General features: G+C 44.0%; 1 protein-coding gene across 1 annotated transcript in view; it reads left to right on the top strand.

The window, feature by feature from the left end:
- Positions 1-6439: 6439 nt before the first annotated feature.
- JAZF1 (JAZF zinc finger 1) overlaps positions 6440-18812 on the top strand; it is a 371846-nt gene continuing 359473 nt past the window's right edge. Inside the window, exon 1 of the mRNA XM_049893335.1 lies at positions 6440-6771. Within this exon, the coding sequence (XP_049749292.1) occupies positions 6657-6771 (115 nt within the window). The 5' untranslated portion in view covers positions 6440-6656. The remainder of the gene's footprint in view (positions 6772-18812) is intronic.

Below are 18812 nucleotides of genomic sequence, written 5' to 3'. Positions count from 1 at the left end.
ACAGGGAAAGGTATCGTCTTCAGTCAAATAAAAAGGAAGCCAGTGTTATACCTCATGTCATGGCTGAATGCCCTCCTGCTTGTCCAGCTGAATGGCTTTGTCTGCATCAGCAAAGACTAGGAAACCAGTGCCATCAAAACCAACGGGACAAAGACTTTGTAAGTCCCTGTTAAGGGCACAGCACAGTGACACTGGGCTAGTCCTAAAACGAGGTCTAATCAGAGTTGGGCCACAATCATGGGAAGGTATAACCATTATTATAGACCCAACCTAAAAGATGATTGAAGACTATCTTTCAGAAATATCACATAAGAGAACAAATAGTTAAAAACTGCTTGAATATATAAAACTGAAGTTTTAACATGTTGCCTTACGTCAGTGCCAAGCTCTGCCCCCATACCACATTTACAGAGCACTCTGTGCAGGTGCGATGAAAGATTGTCTTTTCCCAAGGGGACTACAATCAGTGCAGTGGCCTCCAAAGCGGAGTGCATTCGCCCTAGGATGTGGGCCAGGCAATCCTCTAGGGTGTGGGATAAAGTTATTAGACCTTCTATTTGTAAAAAATCATCTTCTTAAAATATCTGGTTTGTTTTTATAACATGCATACTATATTTGAATAGCACTGCCTTATATAATTTGGAGGAGCCCTGGTGGCACAGTGGTTAAATTGCTCTGCTGCTAACTGAAAGGTTGTTGGTTCAAACTCACCAGCCACTCCACGGGAGAAAGATGTGGCAGTCTGTTTCTGTAAAGATTACAGCTCTGGAAACCCTATGGGGCAGTTTTACTCTGTCTTATAAGGTTGCTATGAGTCAGAATGGACTTCGGTTTGGTTTATACAATTTGTAAACAAAAATAAATATTCATGGGATCAGGGTTCAATTTTTTTTTTTTTTTTAATTTGATGAGGCTCTTAATAAAAAGGTTTGGGAACCGCAGATGTAGAGAAAAAGGAAGACCAGTAAGCCAACAGTCAAAACAGTGCAGAGGGAGTTTGGCTGGAGAAAAGATGATAAGCATCCAGCTGGTCAGAGTATGGAGATATAGGGAAGACTTCCTGGAGGAGGTAGCAGGTTGAGTTACTAAAGTGTATTTGGTTGGGGGAGAGGAAGGAAGGGAAAAAGAATGTTCCAGGCAAGTGACATAACTGGTGCAAAGGGGTCCCTAGAGAATACTGTGCATTTGAAAACTAAAAGTAATTTGGGAGAGCTTGAGCCATCAATATACGTGCGGGAACTGAAAGGGGTAAGGCTGGGAGGCTTCTTCAGAGAATAGATTATGAAGATCATTGATAAATATATTCTGCTGGTGAAAGGTTACCCCTGAGGAATTCCAGTAGAGAAGGATGAGATCATGGAGCAGTGTTCCCAACTAGCCCAGTCTCTGTCGACACTTGCCTGAGTCCTAGAGGAAAAGGACTGCAACAGTGGGAGGTGATAAAACCTCAAAATGCTGGCACAAAAAAGGTGCTAGCAGCATTTGTAGAGACAGAAAACCCTCAACACTGGGCAATGCTAGGGGGGCACTGATAACTCCTAAGGATACATCTCTGGGCAAAGGCTATGAAGTCTTTTACAAGCATTAGTGCCTCAGTGGCTCCCTTACAGTCAACAACATCAGGAGTTACCACCTCAGTGGGTCAAAGCTGCAACAGGAGCCTTGCATAGATGTTCAATCGAGATAATGAGCAAATGAAATCGTGACAGTTTAGCTGCTGTAATGACCTTATTTTAAATCTCAGGCTGGCCTGGCCTGAGAAGCAGTGGTTCCCTTCAGATTTAGGTTTGGAGCTATCGTCCTGGTGCGGGCGTGGCAGATTAAAGAAGGGTGGTGGACACAGGAAGCCCAGTTAGAACTGCAGTCATTGGCTGGGTATTTCACTAATTTAGTTCTGGAGAAATCCTGCAAGGAATTGGAAATGAAATGCCATCTGTTACGTATATAGTCAGTACGGCAGAAGCAGTGCCGTAGAGAGCTGAAGGGTAATGCCCATAAGAACTGGTCGCTGGTGGCACCCGACTAGAGAACTCCCCATTACCCAACCTAAGAAAAAACCTAAGACCAACCCTAATTCTAGGCAAAATGAGAATTAATCACCAAAGAGCTGATTTGTTTCTGAGCTGGAGTAAAATTAATGCAAAGAATTTGGGGACTTGGTTGCATAAATATTAAACAAGAGGAACTGGAACAGTCGTCGTCCTCCTTGGAAGAAGGTGGGGCCTCAAGAAAACATTCCGCTGAGGCCAAGGGTGGTGGAGGTGGTAGCCTGAGTCATTGTTAGAAGAGACCATGAAGACGTGCGCTAGCCGGAGAAGACCTGGGTTCACGGTCTGCTCATTCTACACAGTAAAAGCAATGCCCGAATCCATTAAACGGCTTACTTATGGCTGTTGTTGCTGTTAACTGCCATCTAGTCAGCCTTCGACTCAGGGCAAGTTAATGCACAACGAAATGAAATGCTTCCTGGTCCCGCGCCATCCCCAGAATTGGTTGGGGCTGTGGATCCATAGGATTTTAATCAGCTGATTTTTGGAAATAGATCACCAGGCTTTTCTTCCCAGTCTGTCTCAGTCTGGAAGCTTTGCTGAAACCTGTTCAGCATCATAGCAACACGCAAGGCTCCACCGACAGATGGTGGTAGCTATGCATGAGGTGTATGGCTGGGAATTGAACCCAGGTCTCCCACATGAAGGCGAGAATTCTACCACTTCACCACCAGTACCGACTGCTTATGTCTAAAAAAACCAAACCATTGCTGTCTAGTCGTTTCCAACTGTAGAGTACAGAGTAGAACTGCCCCATAGGGTTTCCAAGGAGCGGCTGGTGGATTAGAACTGCTGAGCTTTTAGGTTAGCAGGCGTAGCCCTTAACCACTACACCACCAGTGCTTATGTCTAGTGATCCTGAGAAGCACCGTAAGAGGACTTGGGAAACAACCCAGAAAACCTGATAAAATCAAGAGTTGAAGACAGTATCAAGAGTTAACTTCAAAAAAGAACCCAATGTTCGTAAAGATGCTCTCGTAGCGCTAACAGGTTTCCGTGCCGGGCCTAGGAAGTACACGGTTTTCATTCTGAGCGTATCCCTAAATCACCCTCCTCTTGTAGGTGGAGGTCGGACAGCTGCGTAAAGCAGGAGCCTTCTGTGGCTTCCATGGATTCAATCAGACCATTGGATTCAGTCTAATCCAATGGTGGCTTCCCCATCCCATGGGCAGTGGCGGCCATGCTGACTTTTGGGACACTGCTTCTGGATTCCAAATCATTTCTAGATTCTGGAATCTAGACTAGAATTATTTGTAATGCTAAATACCAAGCTCTGGGGCCGTTATAGGTCTGGGCCTATGGTTTCAAATAGAAAGTCCAGGCAACACTTTTAGCCTGCAGCCGCCATAATATCCATCTGATTCAGCAATTTCTTTGAAATATTTTTATTACTCAAATCAGACAGACAAATGTCCTTTTTTTTGCAAGTACAGAGGTGTATCAGTCGTCACTCTCTCTTGGTCACAATAGGTTGGAGTGTTCGTTTTATATATTCTTATAGCTTAGATATTGACTTTATCTGAAGAAATACCCCTGAAACAGACATTTTTTTAAATGTAAGTTCACAAGGGTAAATATGCCATTGTAAAACATTTTTTTTTAAATGTGGTTAGTATATCTTTGTCCTACACTGGTTAAGTGTTAAGGCAGCTAATCGAAAGGTCAGCAGTTTAAATCCACCAGCTGCTCCTTGGCAACCCTAAGCGGGGGGTAGTTCTACTCTGTTCTATAGGATCACTATGAGTCAGAATTGACTCGATGGCAACGGGTTTTCAATGCCTTACTGAATGTGGGTAGTGGTGGTACAGTGGTAGAATTCTCACCTTCCATGAAGGAGATCGGTTTGATTCCTGGCCAATGTACCCCACGTGCACCCGTCTGTCAGTGGGGGCTTGCATGTTGCTATGATGCTGAGCAAGTTACAGTGAAGCTTCTAGACTAAGAGGGTCTAGGAAAAAAGGCCTGTTAGTCTACTTCTGAAAAGTCAGCCAATGGATCACAATGGTCAGCTCTGGTTGTGCATGGGGTTGCCAACGGTGGGTGGGGGGTGGTGACTCTGTGGCAGCTAACAACGCCCTAGTGAGCACTTTACAAATACAGAGAATAGACTGGCTGCGTGTGCTTGGGAGAACTCACTTGATGCCTCTGGCCTCCTCAGTTTACACATTCACAAAATCAGTGTGTCTGATGGCCAGAATGTCTTTCATATCTAAAAGGCCATGATCTTGTATATCATATCAAGGCCAGAAATGCCTAGAGTTTGCAGATTCAAAAAAAAAATTATATGAACAGAACATTACATTGCAAAGCTTCAGTGATACATGAAGAATTAACATGGTGACTTCATATAAACTGATTATTTACAAAATATTAATAATTACTCATGGTGAAGGAACAAATTTAATCTTGATTCATTTTATGAGTTGTTTTGGCTCACTTCATTAAAAAAATTCCATTTATTAAATTTTCTATCAAAGTTTTATTTTAAGAATAGAGAAATTGATGGCAGGTAGAGGAGAGCTAAGCGTTAGTGGAACCCAGTCCTTATACTTCCTTCCTCTTTCACCTGCACATTTCCCGTGTTTCCCACCTCCTGAACTCAGTTGTCTGAACCATCTCTGTCCCTCTCCTCACTCTCTCTGGAGACAGTAATTCCACATAGACAGTTTTTCCTCCACACATCAGAGCTGCTACTTCTTGGTGCTTTTCAGATGCCCTGTGGTAGACATGCCTAACATTCAGGTCTAGGGGAGGCTGTTTTGGACCATTCTGGAGAAACTTTTGCATTGCATTTCCATGTCTCTTGGTGTGTCTGCCAGATAGTCTGCCTGCTTCTCTGCTGAAGGCCCTTCCAGACTGGGCAGCTGAATGCATTGCACAGCAGCCAAAATTGTAGTTCAAGATCTAGAATTCTAACTCCTGCTCTTTAGACCCTTTTCTGGCCATGGCCCCAGTCTCCCATGAGCAGGTTCCTGGCTCATTATCAGGCCCACCCAGGCCCTGCACCCACCCTCAACTGGGCCCAGGAAACCATTCTTGGACACCAAACTGAACTTGAAGGACACAACTACTCCAGCCCCACCCAACCCAATTCTCATCTCAGCACAAGTTAGCCACATTCTGAGATGGGAGACAGAAGAGATGGGGGATGCCACAGGTGAAGGCTGTCGGATTGTAAAACTTTTTGCAACAGAAATACTACATGTGCCTTTAAATACTCAAATGAAAAGCCTTAATAACCCCATTATTAGAAACACTACAGGTGAATATAGTATATGGGGGGGGAATACTATTTTCTCAATGTATCTGAACCAGAGGGTAAATGAAATTTGCCCTAAGGAAAATGCTAAATTTAGTATACAGGAGTCAAGTAAAAAAAGCACTTTTGGATCATAAGCAGCTGACAAGGCCTAATATTCTCAGGCATAAGGGAAGTACTTCTGGAGAACACATACTTTACAGATCAAACTGTGAGTGCCATTGAGGCTGGGGTGGGGGTGGGGAACAAGGAAGTAATTGATTCTTAGCAAAATGCTGGTTTCCAGGGAAGCTACCAAATTAAGATGAAGTGCTTAGCTGGTCAACATTAAATGCTTACAGGATAGTGCAATCTTCATGGACTGGAAGAATATCTTCACTTTTAAATTAAGAGTAAGTACGTGCCTTGACCCTGTTTCTCCTCCTTCTAGCCTTAACCAAAGCATGGTCCTTTCTGCTGGGCAGCCTTCATCCCAGGGTGACAGCCTTGCCATGGTGGTGGGATGTTATAGTGTGGGCTAATTAAATTATTTTAGTTTTTGTTTTCCCAAAAGGATCAGGGAGTACAAACGTGGTACATATGTAAAACGCATCAAATGCATTTGACGACGAAGCACTCTATTTTAAAATTTAAATAAAGCTAAGATTTTCTTCTGGCCTAGAGGGAAACTTCATTAAAATCAATTAGTACAAACCTCCAGAGAATATGTTTTTTTTTTTTTTAGGGAAGGTTTAAAGAGTAAGGTGCACACAATTACCTTTCCTGGGTCCCTTGTGAACGCCAGTGTCACACCTAGCGAGGTGACCAAGTGCAAACAAATGTCCCCGAGAGGGATCCGGGGAAACTCCCTGAGTTCTCATCGCCGGGATGTACGTGTAATTAAGAGATGTTATATATTAAGAACGCAATACACCTTACCAAGAAGGCTCCAAATAAATTGTTCGCATTACAAACTGTGAAGGGCAGGCCGAGCGAGACAAAGTTGGGGACAGGAGCTCCCAGGTGAGGCCTCGGTCCGGGCAGCGGAGGTTAGGGCCGCACAGCTGTTGCCGCGCGCCCTGGTCCCTCCTCCCAGCTGCGGCGGCCTCTCTCCCACCCCGCCCTCCCCCCGCCGCTCCCGACGCCGCCGCCGCCGCCTCCCCTCCGCCTCCCGGTCTCTCCTCGCGCTCCTTCCATCGCTCTCGCCCCCTCTCCCTCCGTCCCGTCCTCTCCGCTCCCCTCACCCCGCCTCTCTCCCCCTCACCCAGCCCCTCCTCTCCTCACCCCACCCTGCCTCCCTCCCTCTCTCTGCCCGCCCGCCCGCCCGGCGCTCACAGAGCCGACACCAGGGGGGCTCTCGATGTAGCACCATGACAGGCATCGCCGCCGCCTCCTTCTTCTCCAATACCTGCCGATTCGGGGGCTGCGGACTCCACTTCCCCACCCTGGCCGACCTCATCGAGCACATCGAGGACAACCACATCGGTAAATGGCCCAGGGGTGGGCGGGGGTGCCCGGCGCGCAGAAACTCCTGCCCAGGCGAGAAGCCCCAGAATGGCCAGGGGTGGCCGGGAGGGAGGGAGGCGGCGGCGGGGCGGGGAGGGTGTGTGCGAGCCGGGGGGCGGCGGGCTGCGGAGGTGCGGGGTGCGGGGCCGGGGAGAGCAGGGCGTGGGTGGGGGAGGGGGCGCCCCGAGGTGCGGCGGGCCAGCTGGGGGAGTCCGAGGGGCGTGCGCGCGGGCTGCGAAGTGTGGGAGTGGGGGTGCACCGGGGCGGGAGGAGCGACCGGCGGCGGGGAGATGCCGCGGCGGGTCCGGCGCCGGGGGAGGGGGCGCCGGGCGCAGGGCGCGGCGGGGTCGTGCAGTCGGCTCTGGCAGGGGCGCGGAGTTAGTTGGTCGCGGCGGTCGGAGCGGCCTGAGGCGCCGGGGGCGGCGGGGGGTAGGCGCTGCACGCCGCCTGCTGCTTCCGCCCCGGCTCGAGCTGTCAGGGCTCGGCGGCGGCTGCAGCCGCCGGGAGGTGGGAGCGGGGGGGCGGGGGTGGCTCCACCGCGGCAGCCATTCCGCTTCCTCCTCCCGCCGCCGCCGCCACTGCGTCCTGTCAGCGCCGGTTGCTAGGTGTGGTGTGTCGGGAGGGGGCCTGAGCCGGCGGCCGCGCGCGGAGGATGGGGCGCTCGCCCTCTCCCCCCGCGGCAGCTGAGCTCGCCAGGTCGGGGACGCGGGGCTGGGCGCCCTCGGCGCCGGCTCCCTGCCCCGGCCTGGGCGGACGCCGGGGGAGCTGCGGGCTGAGGTCCGGGTGCACGGCGGGCCGCGCCCAGCGCCCCGGGGCCGGGCTGCGCCGGAGGCCCCGGCGGCTGCCTCCGCTGGAGAGAAATCCCCCGGGGCCAGCGGCTGGGCATTTAAATGCGCCCCGGTTCTGCGATTTGCCTTTCAAATGGTACTAGGCCCGAGGAGCGCCGGCTGTGCCCAGGGATTGGCGGCGGCGGCGGCGGCCTGCGCAGCGCCCGGGGCTCAGAGGACGCGGGGGAGGGGACGCCCCGCGGGGCGGGTGGTTTCGCTTCACGCCCAGAACCCGCGAACCTTCAACAAGTCCTTTAATTCGCACAAGTCCTTGCGCACATTCACACGTGTCCATCTGAAACCCCTGCGAAGGGAGATGGGCCGGGCTTGTCTGGCCCAGGCGACCCAGCCACCTGCGGAAGGTGTGGCCGGCGTCCGCAAATTGTCCTGCGGGGGCTGGAAGGTGAAGGGCCGCGAGATGCCCCATGGCGGCTGTGAAATCCAGGGAACCAGTAAACTGCCCCGGAAAGCCTTTTCCAGATCAATGCTACGGATTCAGCTGTGGGGATGCACCTCACGTTTCTACCAAGTGGAGAGAATAAATCACGACTGCTGTGTATTTAGGCACGAGTAAAATGAAGCAGAGCGTATGCTCCTTTGCTTAGGATAATGCTTTCTCTTTGCGCACAGTGGGTGCTTAATTAGCATTGGATGCCGGTTTAGAGTGCGATTTAATGGGCCATCGGATTGGGAAATAATAAAGGAAAATATCTGCAAAATGTTTTTTAAAAGAAAATTGTGTGAGTAATTATCCAGGTTTTGAAACTTTCAAAGTTGTAAAACATCCATCTTCTCTGATAAAGGCGTGACAGAAAAGCTGGGTGAGTTTTGGTAGACTTAAATAAAAGCAGGAGTTTAATGGAGTAACACATTTGCTGATTCATATCATGATCGAATGGTCATACTGAAAGTGCTTGAAAGAATAAATCAGGTTTTCATGATATCTGGTTTAAAATCATGCTAAAACTCCAGTAATGCAAATTGCAATAGAAATTTTGTTATTTCGAATTCCTTCCTCTATTCCCCATCAGCCAATAACAAATAAAAATAATAATAATAAATATTTCCTGCCCCAGGGAAGGCTGTCATTGCATATCCCATTCATTTTCCATAACAGTTATTTCAGGACAAACTAATTTATGTAAGGTAATAATTTTGGCCCATTGCCTGCCTACGTGGAATAGCTAGTTAAAAGAAAATCTAAATTACATTTATTAAAATATGTTAAAGGTAGTCATCCTTCTTGAGCATTTAAATCTTACAAAAAAAAAATTAAATCTTAGACCCTTTAAAACTAGTTGTTGGTGAATCACAAGAGTTTTTTTTCTTTTTGTTTGCAAGCATTGTCTTTAATATTGTGCAAACACGTTTTAAGAGGGCTAGGAGTTCCATAAATTTTCTAAAACTCAACTTTTAAATAATGGTATGTCACCCCCTGAAAGGCTAATGTTTTTATTTTAATAGTTAAAATGTGAAAAAATTATGTTTATAGCAATAACTAACAATACTGTGGGCAGGGCTTACAATTATTATGTTTGGGAAACAGTTTGAAACTGCCAGACTTTATGAAAAGTAAATGTTAAAATGAGCAAACACTTGAGGTTATCAGGGTGAAGAGGACAACAAACTATTGTGTACCTCAGCCCAGGAAAGGCACCTTACCTTTAAAGGTAGCCCCATATGCAAAAATAAATAAGAACTTGTCTCAAGAAGAATAAAAACAAGCTGATTGGTAGGTAGTGCCATGTAGATACACTTTCAATGAAGAGACTTGAGTGGAAATATATCAGACAAAGCGTTTAGTGAAAGTTCTATCCATGTGTTATGTAGTATTTACTGTTTCTGGATCAGTCTCTAAATTTTTGGAGAAAATTGATGGTTGCATTTCGTAATTAATATTACTGATTGGGTGTCATTATTAGGGAGTGGCATATTAAGAAGGTGCATGAAAAGACTGTTAAGAGTTGTATATTGTTTTGTCTTTAATTTATTCAAAACCAGTTACCCTTGCGTCCATTCTGACTCCTGGTGACCCCACCTGGGTCAGAATAGAGCTGTGCTCCATAGAGTTTTCAGTGGCTGATTTTTCCAGAGGTAGATTGGCAGGGCTTTTTTTCGAGGTGCCATTAGTAGCTGTTCGCATTAGTTGTTGCACAATCCAGGGCCTTTTAATTTATTCAGGAACCTAACACTCAATCATAACAGTGTTAGAGATATACTTAGGTGAGGGTTCCATCTTTGGGACCTTTCTGGTTATTACCTTTTAACCGCTAGTCAAAATCCATAAGCAGTAGTAAAATGAAGGTTTATGGGAATAGTACATATTTCTTGATTTTTCAAGGCCTGAAGTTTTCACTATAACTACATTAACAGTTAGATATATTAAGTTCATTAAGTTGAGGGTAGCTGTCTCTGTTATGCATGTACACTTAAGCTCATGTTTTTAACCATTTTCCTGTTCCATTAAGAAACGAGGATTTGGGGCTTTAGAACCAAGGGAAGTGTGATTTCCCCACCCTCTGTTTTAGCTGTTTTCCTTTCTCCTGGAAGAGTGCTTTATCTGTTTTCCCTTTCTTCTTTGCATTTCACTGCTGGTCCGGTGCTGAAGCACCTGTCTCTGTGTACAGCTTGAGTATCCCAGCTAAAGCCCCCTCCCCCCCATCCGGAAATCCCCCAGCCCTAGAACTGTGAAGTGCTTCTCCCTCCAGCTTCACTGTCAACAAGAAAAGCTGATCAGGATTTGTTTGCTTCTTAGACTGAGTAGATGCTTGAGGTTGTAGGAACACTCTTGACATGTGCATCCTAGATTAAACTGGTAACCAGGAATCATAGAAACACCAAGAGCACTAAATTTAGCCCTGAAGGTCATGTCACAGACTCATGAAATGCCTCCTGTGTCCCTGCATCCCAGTGCTATGAAGTCATTTGGCTTTTGGTCTCAGAAAGACAACCTGTTTAATCATTCTTACTTGGTGAATTATTTAAAGGCTATGCTTGTAAAAGTACTTCTGCATTTTGAATTTATTTAATAATATATATTGAGCACCTACTTTGTGCCAGGCACAGATCTAGGCACTTGGTATTTATTGGTGAACAAAACAGAAAAAGATAGGAACGTTTGGGAAGCTCACATTCTAGTGGAGGGAGACTGATAATAAGCAATAAGCCTAAGAAGTAAATGATACAGTATTTTGGAGGGTGGTTGGTGCTATGGGAAGGAGGAAAGCTGAGCAGGGTAAAGGGGGTTTGGGAGGAGGGAGTATTGGAATTGTAAATAGGTTGGCCAGGATAGGCCTCTCTGGGAAGCTCACAGGAAGGTGGTGAAGGAGTTAGCCATGAGGACATAATGGGGAGCAATGTAGTCCAGGCAGAGGGAACAGACAGTGCAAAAGGCCCCAAGGCAGGATTGTGTGTCTTGGACTGAAAGATAGGCCATATTGCTTTCCAGGAATCTGACCCAATTCAGTTATTCTTGTGCTAAACTAGAAGGACATTTAGAACTTCCCCCAGATGTTTGGAGCCACACATTTGCTATTGACTCAGATCTTCCTATAGGGGCTTCTTTATGGCTTGCAGTAGCTATGATATAGTAGCTCTTGACCCTAAATGTCAGCAGGCTCTTATGGTGCATCTCTACTTCTTAGTTTTCTCATCCCCCGGGACCCATGTAATAAAGCTGAATCGTTTCATAGAGCAGTTTTATAAGCCATCTAATTAGGTTTGAGTTTCTGGAAAGAAAAATAAGTGAAGCTACTTTTAATGATACTTACCTTTAAACTTTCACTTCACTGATGGTTTAGTAAATATCTGCCAATTGATTTAACCATTTTTAATATCTCAAAGAAGCATCAGAGTATACGAAATAGATGAGCTGTGCAATATGCAGTAGGTGCTTCTTATCCCCATTTTACAGGTGAGCAAATTGAGGCACGGAAAGGTTAAGTAACATGTCTAAGTTTCCATGACTGTTAAGTGTGAGTTTGGATTTGAACTTTCTACTGGTCTGAGAGCTGGGCCTGACCCAAATTGCCAAAAAAGCTGAAAAACTAGGCAGTACCTTCACCCCCCGCCCCATATTTGGCCTATGTTTCCTCTTTTGGAAAGTGACTCCAAACTCTTGAGATTAAGGGCCATCTGAGACGCAGTACAGTGGAGCCAGCTTGCTTGGGTTTGAACATACCTCTGCCTTGCCAGCCGTGTGACCACGGGCAATTTACTTCACCTTAATCGCCTTGTGTTTCAGTTTCCTCCTCTGTAAGATTGGGATAATAATACTACCTACCTCAAAAACCTACCTCATGGAGTGGTTAATGAGGATTAAGTGAGCTAATATATATACTCATCTACAATATTAAATTATCTACATCATCCAAATTCTTGTCATAGTGTGTATTTAGTAAATAAGTATGTTTGTAATTCTACTATGAAAGTCTACATTAGAGGTTAACCTCATGTAGGTTGTGTCCACCTACTTGTGCTGTTTTGAGTGTTTTACAACCATATAAAATCGTCAGGCTCTTCCAGGGACAGATTGAGAATGGGAAACAGGAGGCCCTTCAACTGTCTAGCATTGGGGTTGCAGCTTCTGGCCACTCACTCTCTCTTCTGTGTGGCAAGAGACACTTTAAATACTGGCAAAGGCCCTTACCACTGTGGACTTGGAAGATGGTATCAAGGCCAGAGGCTTCCAACATGGCTCTTCCTTGCGGCCTATATTTATTTGAGAAAATCCAGGGCTAGAAAGAGGCACTATGCCTTGGGCCTCTTGGCATATTCCCCTGAGGGCATTTCCTGTGGGGAGAAGGAATGACTGAATGAACAAATGAATGAATGAAAGGTTTGTCGTAGCCAGTCCTGCTCTCCGCCTGCACCCTGTGGCTTGGTGGAAAGATCCCTCTGATACTCCCTTCCGAGATTCACAAGAAGGTGCCAGGTACAAAGCCAGAGGAGGTTTTAAACATATATGCATGTTACGTGCACGCACGCACGCACGCACACACACACTGTACACGGTGTAGGAGAACCCTAAATCTAACACTTCATGGCAGTCTTTAGGAGTTTTTCTACTTGCCTACTTCTCCCCTGTAAACAATCAAATTGTACTTTGATAGTGAACGTCCTGTCTCCCTAAGCTTCACAAGCTTCTGATTGCTTTCCTTTAGTGTACATGTTTTCTGGTAAGTGACTGAAATGTACACAGAAACTTCTGCCTGCAACTCACTAGGGTATCAAAAGCCCCATATTCTTTAGAAAATAGTTTCTTTTACAGTATGTGTATTTTGGAGACATCTCCCACCTTAACAGTTAAAGAAATGCAGACTGACAGCTGTTTTCAGAACATCCCATTCTTCCGTTGATGACAGTGAAGAAGCCTTAAGGCTGAAGCATGTTGGTGACACTTGATGAGCAGGGCCTTCCTAGGACCCCTTTGAAGCCAAAGGCCTTGTGTTAGACTGAGATCTGAGAGACATGAGAAAATGCTACTGAATCCTGTTAAAAATCCTCCCCTTTTTTCTAGCCTTTGCCTCTAGGACAAGAAACATACAGGACAAGAGAACCATTTCCTTACATTTTTCTCCCTACCTCATCCCTACCCCTGCACTCAAATGCTGACAGTGCAAGCATGCCATGGGTACTGAAGAAATGCTTGCTGGATTGTGTATGTATACATTTTGTTTCTTGAGGAAGATAATAGATTTGTTCCATGTTGACCTGGCTAAAAAGTGTTGAATAGCAAATGTTTATTCCGCATCTGAAAACCAGAAACTACAAATATCTGAAATGCACTACGTTTGTTTAAAAAATACCATTTATTAATATGCTAAATCAGTGTAAGGAGAATTTAGAATATCATCTTACAGTTCTTTATTTTACCCTTGCAGTGGCACTGGAATGTTGTCATAGTTTTCACCTGTAGTTTTTGTTTGGTTTTGTTTTTTTAAACTCAGTCTCAGTGACCAGATTAATGGATATCCTTTTTAAGAATGAAGTCTTTCCAATGACTGTCCATTTTGGCAGGATTAAAAGTGACTCTTTTTTGGGTCGCTAACTGTACAGCACTGGGTTTTTTTTTTTTTTTTTTTTTAACTGTAGACCCTCTGGCCAGAACCAGAGAACATTGAGTTTCCTGATGGTCAGAGTGTCCCTTGTCTGACTCAGCCACTGGCCTCCTAAGGAAAGTACTGTCCATTGTCCACCAGGCTATAATGGTGACTTTTGTCCAAGGTAGACCTCCTTGAAGGGACAAGGTCTTGGTACCATATTATTAACACTGAAAAATTCACACTTTCTTTAGCTTTTTATATAAACACACACACGTACACACACAGTCCACTTATATATGTGTGTGTACATATATCCATATGTGTGTATGTGTGTGTACATATATAGATATATATACAGTCTCTCTGTGTGAAAATCACCATGAGTAATGAGGACTACTGCACATGTGTTTGAGTATTTCTTGTATGCTAGTACTTTTTTTAGTACTTAGGATACAAATAGGTGTTAAGATTTCCTCTCTCCAAGGCATTTAAAGGTTTTAGAGAGATCAGATGTGTACAGAGTGAGGTAATAGGGACCACTGAGGCAGATTTACTGTGAAGCCCAAGCCCCAGGACCCCTCACTTCCACAACAAAATTTTTTTTTTAATACGTTGCTAGGGTCCACTAAGCCCTCTCCAAGGCCCTGGAGGAGCCTTGCAGTACATTCATGGGATCCTAAGTTGTAAAGTTTTCAGAAGTGAAATATTATAACAGCAATCAGGTAACATTTTCCTCTCCCACTCTGACTTCCCTTTTGTCACATTTCTCATTGAGTTTGGTGGCATTGGAATTGAGAGTGTTTTGGGGGTATAGCTAAGGGGAAGTTGCATTGGGGATACATTTAGTTTGAGTTTAGTGGGCTATATTTATATGGCTCACAGTCATTTCTGTGTCTACTTAAGTTAGTTAGCCATTCTGGTGTAGGAATACCACCTACTGTGTCAGCTCACCTGGGATCCTTAGCACAAAGGTACAGGGTCAGTGTAGCATTGCAGTATGAATGTATACTATGGCCCCTGCCAGTGGGAATATGGTTTGAAATGTTTGGAGCCAGAAGCTAGTTTGTGGACAAGTCTTCCATTTGTAAATGTGTGAAGTTATAAGTGGAGGATTCCCTTCTGATCTGAGTGTTACCAGTGTGAAAGTTCTATTCAGTAATATAAATAATTATAAATGTATCATTTGTTTTCCTTTTTTTTTGATGGGAGTTCGGTGTTTACGTTTCTTTTAGATTTGACACGAATATATATCACTAAGAAGAAATATTCACAACAGACTGGTTAATGAGTGTTGTCAGTATAAAGAATATTTAAAGTTAATGCCTAAGAAAACTTGAAAACCCTGCATTCTTACTACTCATATGTGAAAGAAAATTGATAGACGTGTTTACAAATTTAACAGCACTTCTAAAATTTTTTTATGACATTACCAGTAAAGAGCTATAAGGCCGAAAGTAACTTCTGTGAATTATCAATAATTAAAAATAAATTTTTATTGCTCATGCTTGAGGAAAGACTGATTTATCTTTTTATTCTATAGAAAATGATATTAATATAACTCATTGTCCTGTGATAAGTGATCAAAGAGTATGCAGCCCAAATGAAGTATTTATAGCAATGGGTCAGGCGGTTTATTAATATACATACTGGGTTCTTTTTCTGGCTTTTGTGATGTTTTAGTATTGTCAGCTTTTTAAATTTTGCATTTTGTGATTTCTTAATCCATCTAAATAATCATTCTCGTAAGCATTTTGTATTTTTAATGTTGCATTGTTATTTTGGTCCTCATAATAGGGCCCTGTCATGGATTGAATTGTGTCCCCCCAAAATACCTGTCAGCTTGTCTAGGTCATGATTCCCAGTATTGTGTGATTGCCTACCATTTTGTCATCTGATGTGATCTCCCTATGTGTTGTAAATCCTATCACTATGATGTAAACAAGATGGATTAGCAGCAGTTATATTGATGAGATCTACAAGATTAGATAGTGTCTTAAGCCAATCTCTTGAGATATAAAACACAGATGTGTGCAGAGAGATGGGGGGACCAGTACCACCAAGAAAGCTGTGCCAGGAGGATAGCACATCCTCTGGACTGGGGTTCCTGTACGAAGAAGCTCCGAGACGAAGAGAAGATTGATGACAAGGACCTTCTTCCAGAGCTGACAGAGAGAAAAAGTCTTCCCCCTGAGCTGATGCCCTAAGTTTGGACTTCTAGCCTACTAGACTGTAAGAAAATAAATTTCCCCTCGTTAAAGCCATCCAGTTGTGGTATTATTGTTACAGCAGCACTAGACAACCAAAACAGGCCCCGAAGCTGTAAAGCCCCACAAAACTTAAGTCCCATAATATCTAGTTAAATTTTGTCTTAGTTTCTTAGTGCTGCCATAACAGAAATATCACAAGTAGATGGCTTTAATGAACATAAATTAATTTCTCACAATTAGAAGGCTAGAAATCTGAATTCAGGGCACCTGCTCCAGGGGATGGCTTTCTCTCAGTTAGCTCTGGAAGGTCCTTTTCTCTTTTCAGCTTCTGTTCCTCCCTTTCTTGGAAATATTCACGTGGCGTGGCATCTGTCTTCTTCTATATGTTCGTTTTTGCTTTGTGCCTAATCTGTTCTTTTTATACCTCAAAAGGGCTTGACTTAAAACACACCCTATATTGATATATTGGGCAGCCCTGACAGTCTTATTTGTATAAAATAATAAAAAAACCAAACCCACTGCCGTCGAGTTGATTCCGACTCATAGCGACAGCTACTATTTATTAAGCACCTACAAGTTAAACCAGAAAATCAAACCCGTTGCCGTGGAGTCGATTCTGACTCATAGCAACCCTATAGGACAGAGTAGAACTGCCCCATAGGGTTTCAGAGGAGTGGCTGGTAGATTCAAACTGCCGACCTTATGGTTAGCAGCTGTAGCTCTCAACCACTGTGCCACCAGGGCTGTACCTACTAGTTGGACACTGGTAGTTGTTTTATATGTATTTGCTTATTTATTGGAAGTACAGACTGTTATTCCCATCTAACACAGGAGGAAACTGGGATATAGGCTAAATAACAAGTTCAAGTACATAGCCAGTAGAATGCACAGGAAGGAGGGGCAGGCTTTGCTTTCAGGTGTCTCCAGATATCTCTGTGGTTGGTCCTTACAGCCTAAGGTGTGATAACTAAAGGTTTGCATTTTAATAGAAGGCTCTTACATACCTGTGTCTTAAATACCAAAAGAATATCTTTTCAATGGGAACAATTTGGATGGCTGAGGGGGTGGGGGAGTATTTTGATGCCTTTCTCCTGGTAGTAAAAGAAATGCTTCAGGGCTTCTGAAGACATCATTTATGTAGACTAGGGGGGACCATGAGCATCCTGTGGTCAGAATAACAGCCATAAAAGCAATCATTTTGCAATCTGAATGATTTTATAATTACTGAATTGTGTAAAAGTACCAACCAGTTTTCTCTCCCTCCTGACAAACATAATACCTAGCACTGTTCACACATGTAAACTTCTCTTTTTAGATTCTCAACATTAAAATAATCTCATGTTCATGTACTTTGTTTTTTTTTAATCCTGTAGAAATATGCATAACAAAACATTTGCTGATTCAACTATTTTTACATGTTTTATTCAGTGACGTTGATTTCCTTCTTTATGTTGTGCAACTATTATTACTATCCTTTACCAAATTATTCCACCACCATTAACATAAAGTCAGTGGCCCCCTACGTAATGACTCCCCCTTTCCCCCTTCTTCCCAACCCTAGTAACCACTAATTAGCTTTGGTTTCTGTTTGCCTGTTTCATATAAGCGAGATCATACGATATTTGTCCTTTTGTGACGACTGATTTCACTCAGCGTATGTTTTTAAGGTTCATCCATCTTGTGGCATGGATCAGGACTTCATTCCTCTTTATGGCTGAGTAATATTCCATTGTGTGTATATACCACATTTTGTTTATCTCTTCATCTGTTGATGGACATTTTGGTAGTTTCCCCCTTTTGGCTCTTGTGAATAGTGTTGCAGTGAACATGGGTGTACAGGTTTCTGTTTGCATTCCTGCTTTCACTTCTATTGGGTATATACCTAGAACTGAGATTGCTGGGTCGTACGGTCATGTACTCTACTTTTAAAATGTATTTAGAACAAGGATGCATGATGCTGCTCAGCTGTAAACATTGTGAATTAAGAACTGAAGCCCAGATTGCTCTTGGCATATGCTTAGAGCCCTCCCTGTGGGACGCTTCACTGGTGGCACCCACAGAGAGAACATACTTCAGGCCTTAGAGTGTGGAGTTGATCACTGGTCTATCACTAGACTATGAACAGCTGGTGCAGGAACACATCCAGGTATAAAATCAAAGCACCCCTTTTTTTCCCTAACTGATTAAGGGAAGGCCTCTTGAATGATAATTTTGCTGTCTGCTTTTCAATATATGGCATAATTACATCAGTAATGGCAAATACAGGGAAATCTGTAGAGATGTATTTATAGAGCCTACTAATAAGTAAACCAAACACCCTGGAAATAAGCATAAGTAAACTTAAATCATGCTTATCCTTCCTCAGGTACCAAACCATCAAAGGAAGGAAATGGGTTTTCTGAAGTTTCTTTGTAAGCTCCAGCTAATTCCTATTACGGAAAACCTTTGCCTCAAAAGTTCCAGATTAACTTTTTCTAGGCCTCTCTCATTTCCTAGTTTTCTCTTTTTCTTTGGTCTAGATTGACCTCATTTAGGAATCTGACATGCTGGTGGATTGTGGACTGAAACTCCTATTCATGGCCCATAGGAAGTGTCACTCTGGTGTTTCATAAGGCCCCAAATAACCTATAGATAGTTTAGATTTCAGAGATATACTGACTAGATCTTTTGAAGGGACATTTTTGACACTAGACATCTGCAGTTTGGCGCCATCTCAGCCAGATGGTTCACTCAACCAGATGTGTGATTTAAACTAATGTGTCTCAATATTCTGCCTGGGTTGGAAACTCCCTTTTATATTTTGGCTTCACTTCAGCACTTTCAGGGGCCCACACCAAAATATTTGCTGTTAAAATATGCAAACATCCAACAAAAATTCTGGTCAGGAGATGTTAAATTACATGTGCACTTTACTTTAGATGTCAGTATAAAGAAATAATGTT

The sequence above is a fragment of the Elephas maximus genome, chromosome 8, assembly GCF_024166365.1.
Source record: "Elephas maximus indicus isolate mEleMax1 chromosome 8, mEleMax1 primary haplotype, whole genome shotgun sequence".
Classification (NCBI taxonomy): domain Eukaryota; kingdom Metazoa; phylum Chordata; class Mammalia; order Proboscidea; family Elephantidae; genus Elephas; species Elephas maximus.
Note: the sequence above shows the minus strand (reverse complement) of the source record. Positions and strands in the feature narration are given on the sequence as shown.